Genomic DNA, 11,005 nt, shown 5'->3' with positions numbered 1-11,005 from the left:
GAACGTCACTCTATTGTTTCCTGGGAGCAGGTGGGTAGTTTCATTACAGCACTGTAACGGGGTTGTTCTGACAACGCAACAGGCTATGCATGCATGCAGGATTCTGAACAGAGCTACCACATTTCACGTACAGCCCAGCCCATAGGTAAGAGAGACCGAGGTTTGTGACGCAAATTGGAGCAATGCTGTCTCCTTTTCAGGTAGTACTCTGGCTTCCAGCCATACCACCTGCAATTGCAGTGTTGTTGGATCTCACAAGACAAACAGGCCTCTGATGCATTCAGATGGGAGCCCTCTAAGGGACACTTGAGTGCTGCAGAGAGTAGGGATGGTGACTCAATAGGTGGTTGTCATTCTTCTGCATCAGCCCTGAAACAAAGCTCCAGCATGGTGGTAGGGGCCACTGTGTTGCTTGAAGAGTTGTCTTTCAGATGAGACATAAAACCAAGCTCCTTATGGCCATTAAAGAGAGACTTGTAATACAATCAAGTCATTCAGTGCCCCCACCTACACCCCACTCATCAGTTTCCCTTCTCAACCTCAACTTCCTACCTTCTACTTCCCATATCTCCACTCCAACCGTAAATTGAAAACACCGATGCACACATGCTACTCCTAGGGTATTCTGCGGCAAAAAAATTTAAATGCACAGAATATTTTAAAATTCAGCAAAATTCTGCATACTTTATTTGTCAAAATTTATTTCAAAATATCTGCCTACAAGTATGCCTGTAACAATACTGACAACAAAAAAGATTCAGGAAATGTGTTTTTTTGACAAGTAGATTCCTTACTAAGCATATTAATACAGAACTTTAAGTAATAATTCATTTAATTTACAATTCAGAAACATATTTGCCACACCCCTCAAAAGCAGTGTAAAGGCTTGGGGGAGTCAGGGGTAGCGGTGGAGTTGAGAGAGAGGGAACTAATTGCTGAGAAGGAGCCTGGGAGTGAACCTGTAGGGCTGTTGGGTATGGATGGGAGAAGTATGGAACAGTTTTTTGGGGGGGAAGGGATTGTTAGGGAGTTGGGGAGCCTCCCCCATGCAGACCCTGGCTGACCCCTAGCCTCTCTCATTCAGTCAGGCACATCTGCCCCTGTCCCCATGTGTCCCTGCACTTCCACTCAGACAGCCCTACTCTCCTGTCCCCATGTATTCTGCCACCTCCCTCTCCTGTGGCCCTGCACCCAACCTGTCCTCATGTGGCCCTGCACCCAACCTGTCCTCATGTGGCCCTGCACCCCCATTCCTATTCAGCCCCTGCTCCAGTCTGCCCACCCACTAGCCCTTCTGAATCCCAATCTATGTGACCCCCCACTCTCAGGAGCCCCATATGCCCCACTCTGTCTGTCCACCCAAAACCCCATGGCTCCTCACTTGGCCCCCAGGGCAGGGCGCTGTGAGGAACGCAGCCTCTCATCCTCCCTATCGGCTGCTGACTGCTATAGCCGGTGAGCCAGCTGCCTCTGTTCTGGCACCACAGCAGCCCCTGGTGGAAGAAAGGCGTAACTGCGGTGCCTCTCCAGCAGAATGTATTTTCTGTGGAGAAAAAACAAAATTGGTGAATTTTGCATGTGCACAATGGGGCAGAATTCCCCCAGGAGTAACATCCATGCAGATTTCACTTCTTTAATTTCTACATACAAATAACCCGATTTACCTTGTAGGCTACCCCTCCACCTATCTCTTCCTAAGCATTACAGAAAAATATCGCTCACGGTCACCGTTTACAATGTAGCACCAGACCTCACTTATTTATGCCCACCAATAAAGCCAGGATAGAGCTATGATTTAACTGTATTAATCATCCAATGAAGTGGGTTTTAGCCCACGAAAGCTTATGCTCAAATACATTTGTTAGTCTCTAAGGTGCCACAAGTACTCCCCGTTCTTTTTACATTTCATTGTGTTTCCACAACCACTAGGTGGCACTGTTTACCAGTTTAATGGAGGGGAAACAATCGACTCATACATTAATATTCTCTCTATAGTAAAATTATAACAAGGTTCCTTTACAATCCCTGTTTTTAACTCCCTCTATAACATAGGCTAAGAAAAATGGTTTGTCCTGAAATTTAACTGCATTCTAAACATCAAGGAAATTTTTTCTGCAAATCTTGAAGAAAGTTGGTCAAGTATTTTTGAGTGATAGGTCACTAAAACAACAAAGACCTTGAATATGAGCCCACTCAATCATAGTTCCATAGCTAAGGCTGGGGGAGGGGGGACAGTGGAAATGAGGGAAGGTAGGTGGGGTGGGGGAAAGAGGGAATGGGGAAGGGGGTGGTATAGGGCAGGATAGGGACAGGGGACCTACCTAAGAGCTAGGCACATTACAGCCCTTGTTCTCCAGGGAGCACAAGGACTATTCTCTCTGGACTGCCCCAGAGGTGTACGGTGCCCCAAAGAGGGGTGAGGACAGGCACAGCAGTAGATCCATGCCAGCCTGCAAAGCAGGACAAGCACACAGGGAAGTGTGTAGCCCCTCAAAAAGGGACACAACAGAGGACATGCTTAGGGAGTTCCGAGAGGCATTTGGGGTCAAAAGCCCTAAAGAAAGGGGATTGTTCTCCAGTGCACTCTCTTCTATAAGGTTTTATAATCTCCTGATAAAATCAGATGCACAGTTCTGTCCCTGATATTTATAAAGGCTGTTCTTAGCGGGTCTGAGACTGGGGCCTGCTGTAACCCATGTGTGCTGCTCTGCTAGTGCAAAGGGGTAGTAAAGCCGGCAAACACATCCGCCTAAGAATTCCCCCTCCGTAGAGCATGGAGGGCATGACTGGAACATCTCTGCACTGGGGATATTCCCAGCTGCCAGACGAGTTCTGGAGCCTTCAGCAGCTGGGTTAGACCAGCCCTGAAGTGGTAGTAACTTATGTGGAGAGACAAATTGGCCCGTGCCCATCTTCAGTGTTAGAAAGCCATAAAAAAATTATATACCTCTCCTGCTCCCCTCACTCAGGTCTCGCATGGAGTGAGCTCTGTGCCTTTTTGTGTTTAGAGTAGTGTCTGTAGAACCTTGTGGATTTAATTTCTATTAACTTCTATAGGATTGTTCCCAATAAGGGACTATTCTATTATTATTTTGAGTTAACTGCCGTATGTAAAATCTTCCTTTTTATGTGGGAATCAACACATGTTGGGCAACATAACCTTACTAGCTGATAGAGTTCCCCACCACCCCAGAAGGACACAAGCATCAAACGTGTTCTTTCTAGGGCCAGGTCTACACTAACCCCCTAATTCGAACTAAGGTACGCAACTTCAGCTACGTGAATAACGTAGCTGAAGTTCGAAGTACCTTAGTTCGAACTTACCTCGGTCCACACGCGGCAGGCAGGCTCCCCCGTCGACTCCGCGGTACTCCTCTCGTCTAGCTGGAGTACCGCAGTCGACGGCGAGCACTTACGGGTTCGACTTATCGCGTCCAGACAAGACGCGATAAGTCGAACCCAGAAGTTCGATCGCTCGCCGCCGAACTACCGGGTAAGTGTAGACCTACCCTAGGTAATTTTGGGATATCATGGACAATAAACAAAAGAAATTAAAATCGCATGAAATATTGGGCATCTTGGTTTTGTACTTATGAGGCTGGTGAGTGCAGCTCTGGAAAGCACCAGATGAGCAGGGTGCATACAGCTGGTTGAAGGGGCTGAGGGTAAGCAGTTTCGAGCATATCATTTGGGCTTATCTGACCTCTGCTCTAAGAAGACAGCTGTTTGAAAACACAAACCCTTGTGACTGAAGGTAACTTTACAGATCAGCCAGCCTTCTCCCACCCTCATGGAAAACATTGGACGATATCCAAGATCCCAAATGGGACCACGTTCTGCTCTGGCATAGCAACTTGTCTTCAGACCCATCCTCTGGAGAAGGCAATGAAAGGGTGTTAGCTGAGGAAGTTCCTAAAATGAAGGTAAAAAGAGAGAGAATGAGACTGGAAACAGAGATGCCAATTGATATGTCCTCCTGGAAGAGGAGGGCTCAAGGCAGCAGGTCTATCCAAAAACCTCTTATCTCCTTCCACGAATAGACCGGTCATCACGAGAGTCCTGATTCTTGTCTCTCTCAGGAGAGTAATTCCATTGAAGTCAATGGAGCTGTTCACGTGTAAACGTTTATTAATAGAAAAACAAGATTAAATGATTAAACAGGTTTTTTAAAATCGATGGAATGTGGCATGTAAATACTTGTATTCTGGTGGGGCTTTGTAGCACATCAATCATCTCCAGACATCCAGCCTCCTTCGTTGTTTTAATCCAAGTCCTTGCTCTTGCAACTAGAGTTATGAAGTTAGAACTCCTGAAGCTGCAATGTGAAATTACAAATATTTAGCTTTGAAAACAGTCTGCAAAACAAGGGCACGTCTATTACAGGCATTTGGAGAATTTAAAGCACGCCTATATAGATATAGTTTAGTATTCTTCTAGAACAGGGGTGGGCAAACTACGGCCCGCGGGCCAGATCCCGCCTGCTAGCCATTTTAAGCCGGCCCTCGAGCTCTCGCTGGAAAGCAGAGTCGGGCCGCTCCACGCAGCTCCCGGAAGCCATGGCATGGCCCCCCTCCAGCTCCTATGCGCTCCAATGGTCCCGCTGTAATGGCCCCGTCTGGCACTCCAATGGGAGCTGCAGGGGCAGTGCCTGCAGATGGGACAGCATGCAGAGCTGCCTCGCCGCACCTCCGTGTAGGAACCAGAGAAGGGAAATGCCACTGCTTCCGGAAGCCGCTTGAGGTAAGCGCCACCCGGAGCCTGCACCCCTGAGCCTCTCCCCACACCCCAACCCCCTGCCCCAGCCCTGAAGCCCCCTCCCGCCCTCCAAACCCCTCAATTCCAGCCCGGAGCACCCTCCCGCCCTCCAAACCCCTCAATTCCAGCCCGGAGCACCCTCCTGCACCCCAAACCTCTCATCCCCAGCCCCACCCCAGAGTCCGCACCACTAGCCAGAACCTGGACCCCTTCTCACACCCCTACCCCAGCCCTGATCCCCTTCCCGCCCTCTGAAGCCCTCAATTCCAGCCCGGAGCACCCTCCTATACTCCAAACTCTTCATCCCCAGCCCCATTCCAGAGCCCGTGAATGGCATGGATCGGTGTGGAGATGGGGAAACTGCACAAAATGAGTGTAGCAAAGGAGTGGCTGCATTTGCTTTAGGTTAGATAAATACAAGGTATCGGAGTATTTATCTTTGTTTTATGGGCTTTGGATACTAAATATTTGATTGTGGTTTTTAATTTCCTTTCACATAAATCCAAACATTTCTTTTGTTTCTAAAAAGCATTTGGTGCTCTGAAAACGTCCCAGATTGACCGTCCTGCAGCTTGCAGTGCTCTGCTACATAACGCTTCCCCATACGGCATCAACCCTGAGCATCCTGCTCTGAAGGGATCACTCACCGTATAGAGAAAACCTTGAAAACATGACCCAAAAGGTTCATAAACCAGAAGGCACATGAAAAGAACCTCCAGCGTATTCTCTTTAAAACTCTCATGATTTCAGGGCCTTCCTCGTAATGCTGGAATGTTTGCAGTTGGGGATCCTGTAAACATACATTCTAGTTTGGAAAAAAAGTTTGTCTATTGTTTCAGGGAAATAATTTGATATGAAGAGTGGTGATCGTTAGAGCCCTGCGCGGATACAAAAATGTGGATCCACATCCACCAGAATCAACGTGCTTCCGATCCGCTAGCCGTCTTTTATGTGTATCCGCACCCGCAGCAGCAAGCCGTCTCACAAGGGCCGGGGGGGAGCGGAGACGAACGGGAGGCCAGAGTCTCAAGGAGAAAGGGCTGTGACGTTGCACCCCATAATGCTTTATAGAAATATGCTTATGAATGTAAATATGACATAACTGGAATATGCTTTATGCTAGATATGCCATGTTACATATCTTTGCAAAGGTTATGTTCTGTCGCATGTATTCATCCTATTCGTATGCATGTATCATTTTTATATCTGAAGTTATGAGCGTTGGCTCTATGCTTATATTTAAAGTGTTTGCTGTAGAAAGCACCTAAGACAGATTTGATCAGCATAGTGTGAAGGGGTTATTCAAGTAAATGGAAGTACTTGGCGAACAATGAACTTTGAGAGGTGCCAATCCACATCTGAGCTTTCCTGGGAATGTGGCTCAGCCCGTAAAGTTCTGAGTCATACATGGACATGTGACTTGCCCATGTGACTCCAAAACTCCGTCTTGCAGCTGGATTCTGCATAGGAGAGAAGAAGGGGTTTCCACCCAGAAGAGAGAGTCTATTTAAGCTCCTGGAAACCCCTCCATTTTGTCTTCAGCTGGCTCAAGAGATAGCCTCTCCACCCCCAAAGGATACCTGAAAGAAACTGGAACAAAGGACAGTAACCACAGGGGTGTGAGTGGTTGCTGGACCCAGACTAGAAGGAGGCTAGTCTGTAAAAGAAGCTTACTGGAACATCTCTGAGGGTGAGATTTCATCTGTAATCCCTTTCTTACTGTATTAGGCTTAGACATGAGTATTTTATTTTACTTGGTAATTCACTTTGTTCTGTCTGCTATTACTTGGAACCACTTAAATCCTACTTTCTGTATTTACTAAAATCACTTTTTACTTATTAATTAATCCAGAGTTTGTATTAATACCTGGGAGGGCAAACAGCTGTGCTTATCTCTCTATCAGTGTTATAGACAGCGAACAATTTATGAGTTTATCCTGTATAAACTTTATACAGGATAAAACAGATTTATTTGAGGTTTGGACTGGGAGTTGGGTACCTGAGTGTTGGGAGACAGAAACACTTCTTAAGCTGTTTTCAGATAAGCCTGCAGGTTTTGGCGGACATGGTTCAGACCTGGGTCTGTGTTTGTAGCACGCTAGCGTGTCTGGCTCAAACCAGGCAGGGCACTGAAGTCCCAAGCTGGCAGAGAAAACAGGCTCGGGGGTAGTCTCAGCACATCAGGTGGCAGTCCCCAAGGGGGTTTCTGTGATCCAACCCGTCACAGGGGCGTCGCATCGCGTGCTGCTCCTGCAGGCTCACGAACAACGGTAGCAGCAGTGCATGTTGCATCACAGCAGGGCAGAGGGGTGGGGCACCAGGGCCCTGCCCACTCCAATCTCTGCGGCCGGGGACAGGTCCCTCTGCCCAGGAGCCAGCGGGCTGGGAGCGTGGCCAGTGCGGCCAGGCCAGGCCATCATGGAGATGCTGGCGCTGCCCAAGGGGCCCAATCTGCTGCACAGGAAACAGTGAGGCGAGCAGGTACTGGACAGCCCTAATTCCAGTCTGCTGCCCAGCCACTGGCTACTGGCCCCGAGCGCGCTGCACCCCTCTGCCCCCCAGGCTCTCCAAGCCAGATGCCGCAGGCCAGGCACCGTCGGTGAGTAGAGCCCTGTGCGGTTGTGTCCGCATCCGATCCACTATCCGCAAAAATGATCCGCGGATGTGGATATGCAGGGCTCTAGTGATGGTAAGAAGTAACTTCATTCAGCATCTTTCCTTGGCTCGTTAAAACTGTCTCCTGATGTGATTCTCTTCTGCTTTTCAAATTCATGACATGCACTTAGTATTAGGAACTAAAATATGAGTGGAATTTACTGTCTAAGGGCCCAATCCCACAGTTCCCACAGAGCATACGTGTATGCTACTGGATGGTATGTCATACCTGCTTGTGTGCATGTGCCTATCACACTTTAGTGATTGAAAGTCCATGAAAGAGAGAAGTCCTAATACCACTGCAGGTCCTGTAGCTCAGATGGAAGAGGTTGGTTGGTTTGGTTTCATTGATGGCAAAGCTGACGAAGCTGTGTGTGTGTGTGGATTAGCTGATGACCTTGGGTCTGTGATTTGGGAGTGTGAATTCATTACACAAGGTGCCATGTCGTGAAAATTGTGGGACACTCCTAAAATATCCCTGTAGCTAGCGATCGCTAAATTGGTAAACCAATTACATGAAATTTTCCCAGAGGTGCCTTTAGATCAAATAACTAACCTGTGTTGGGAAACAGATTCAAGAAACTTGAAAGCATCTCTCCAGTTGTGTGATTTGAGTTGTGTTGGGGCTCAGTAAGATATTGGGTGGCAAATGTTCCTGTCTCAACAGTCAGTCAGTTATCTGGATCAAAGCATGCTCTTCCTCTTTCCTTTGATAACATTTAAGGACATTTGTTATTACAGAAAAACTCCTGTGTATTACCAGAGGATTTAAAGAATTTCTACCTAATGAGCGATGGCTTCCACATGACCTGGAGTGTGAAGTTTGATGGTAAGTCTGCCTGTTTCTTTCCTTTAGCTTAAAATCCTTTAGGTTAAAATGTCCGTTCTTTCTGTGCATTCCCTGTGGCAGCTACAGTCCCTTCCTCTTAATTTGATCGCTGCTTAACCGAATCCTCCATTTAGTTTGATCCACACCACAGAAGCGAAATTATTTTGAAGGAAAAATAACCACTATGCCCTTTGTTTTGCTGAGTTTAGCCAGCTGTTGTTGGATAATTCAATCACTGATGTAGAAAATTACCTTTTAATTAACAAGGAAGTCCAAAGTGCTGCGTGGAATCAAAAGTCCAGTGATGAGCACAACCTGAATTTCTGTGCATGATACATTGGGCTTAAGCCTGCGATCCAGGCACATGCAGGATTCCCATGTGGGAACCTTGTTTGCCGAGCGCTTGCTGGGATCAGATCTAGTTTTGATTACCTAAATGCCAGTATGTACTGTCCAAATCCAGTCATCAAATGGATGAGTGCATAAGTTTGACTTCAATCTGCAAATTTTGTCGTACTCAGCTCAGAGGGAACATCTGGTCCTCAGTTGGCTTCCTGCTTTTTACACTGATCTGCTTCTGTCAAGCCAGATGGAAATCAGAATGTGGTCAAGGAACTTTGCAGAGGTCACACAACACGCAGTAGCTGTGCCCGGGGGATGAGAGCCCTAGCTACCATTGTGATAGTGGGGCACTTTAACAATGAACAACATTTAAATGAAGGGCCTGATCCTACTCCCGTTGAGATCAGTGGAAGCTTTACCACAGACTTCTGTGCTAGCAGGTACAAACCCTGGGCCTCATTCTGATCTCACATCAGTTTAACTCCATTGACTTCAGTGGAGATACTCCAGTGCAAGTGATAGCAGAACTGGGTCCCCTTTCTTCCATCTGGGCCTAGCAGGAACAGGGAGACTCCTTCACTCTGAAGCAATCACCTGGCCACAGTTATCCAGGCCTTTGCCACCTCAAAGGCCGATCCCTGCAGGGCACTCTAGCTGGAGACTGCTAGCTTCAGCTGGTGCATGCAGAATGCACTGATCTCCTCATGAAATGGAGTTTCACATGACCCCAGTCCCCAGCATGTGCTCTGCCTGCTGGGTGGTTCAAGTGGAATTCAAGGTGTGGTGGCCCATAGAGCCCTGAATAGGTTTAACGCTTTATTACCTGACTAACCCTTCCCCTTGCCCTCTTCCAGACTGCTACAGCTGCAGTCAGCACCAAGGCCTAAGCTGAAGCTTCCTCACAACAAATGAGAGGCAGCAGCTGACTTGGTGATCTCTCTGAGGTGCGCGCAGCTTTGCTCCACCAGAGCCTACATCTGTCAAACTTGCAGGCCTGCTGCAATGCCCATTTCTATGTATTTTGGGAAAGGTTGGTGGTTGGACAAAAAGAAAAGACTTCCTCCGCTCTCCTGTCATTGGGGTGTCTTAATGATCACTCTTGTCACTGTGCATTGCAGATAACCCCATGCCACTGGGCTCCATGGTGATTAACGGCATCTCTAAGCTAAGTCGCCTTGGCGGATCATCGGCGTACGCCCTACCCAATGCACCCACCCTCGCTGACCTGGAAGATGATATGGATGAGGAAGGTATTATCCTCTTGATGGCACACATGATGGTACACCCAAGTGTCAGAATGTGCTTTTCCTCCTTCATTCTGCTGTATAGGGATACGCTGCATTTCTGCCTAACAGGCCAAGCTGCACTTTGCTAGCACAGGTAGAGAAGTCACAGGTCGCTTCTAACGAGACCCAACTTGTGCTGCTCCAGAGAAGGAATGAACTGGATACTTAGGGTCCACCAAGCATCATTAACACCACCTCCTCACCTGTGTTGTCTCCATACCTTTCCCAACCAAACTGCTCCCTATCCTTTGTTTTTCCCTGTCTTAAATTGTTAGCTGGGGCCTCCTCTTTTCATTCAGCTTGGAAAGAGCATGTACATTTACAATAGAATATCAACAACCACTGGCAATAATTGTTGTGGTGATGGATAGGCCCATTGGGTACACTGACTTTGAATGCAGCTTTTCAGAGCTGGAAATGTCACTGGAAAACACATTGAAACAAGAGGCAGCAGGGGAAAATGCATCTGGATGTGTTAGGCATTTGGCAAGTAAAAGGATCCATTCCCTTCCTCTACCAGCTTGCAGTCTAACGGGATGCAACAAGTGAGACAAACAGGACATGGTATAACGGTGGCTCTTTGCAGAAAAATAATAAAACTTACAAATTGCTATTTGATTTCTGTAGCTCTTGCTGCTTCCGAACCTGGCTGGTTTCTCTGCTTGTCAGGGAATCCTGCCCTTTAGCATATTAGAGATTTTGCCCAAATTCTGCTATAATCCTGATCCTCTTGCCACTGAAATCAAATGGGCCAGATTCTGCTCTCATTACCAACATGCAACTCCACTCAATTTGCCTGGCACATGCGAGAGCAGATTATGTCCCAAAAGGAGCTCTCCCTTTGACTTCAGTGGGGAGCTGCAGATCCTAACAATTTATATCGATTTTTTTATTGCAGGAAAAAATCCATTGTCCTTTCTAAACAGTGTATTTGTCTTGACTGATCCCAACTTACTTATGAGATTATCGTGAAAACCATAATACTTAATTGAGTTGGGGTTTTTTGTGAGGTTTTGGCTATTGTTGCTTTTTTAACATTTTACTAAATAAGCAGGGTTCTGTGTGGATAATTATAGCAAGGATTTTAAAACAGCTATTCCACAGTGATCCCGCTGAGCTATTATTTCCCTGTAAGCTG

General features: G+C 47.2%; 1 protein-coding gene across 1 annotated transcript in view; it reads left to right on the top strand.

Moving 5' to 3' along the window:
- Positions 1 to 3: 3 nt before the first annotated feature.
- The window catches only part of TPGS2 (tubulin polyglutamylase complex subunit 2), a gene marked incomplete at its 5' end in the record, with an annotated part of 16,168 nt that continues 5,166 nt past the window's right edge, over positions 4 to 11,005 (top strand). Inside the window, 3 exons of the mRNA XM_026658595.2 lie at positions 4 to 30; positions 8,152 to 8,239; positions 9,700 to 9,831. Of these exons, the coding sequence (XP_026514380.1) occupies positions 4 to 30; positions 8,152 to 8,239; positions 9,700 to 9,831 (247 nt within the window). The remainder of the gene's footprint in view (positions 31 to 8,151; positions 8,240 to 9,699; positions 9,832 to 11,005) is intronic.

The sequence above is a fragment of the Terrapene carolina genome, unplaced genomic scaffold (assembly GCF_002925995.2).
Source record: "Terrapene carolina triunguis isolate 2854851 unplaced genomic scaffold, T_m_triunguis-2.0 Scaffold472, whole genome shotgun sequence".
NCBI lineage: Eukaryota > Metazoa > Chordata > Testudines > Emydidae > Terrapene > Terrapene triunguis.
This window is presented reverse-complemented; position numbering and strand designations above follow the sequence as displayed.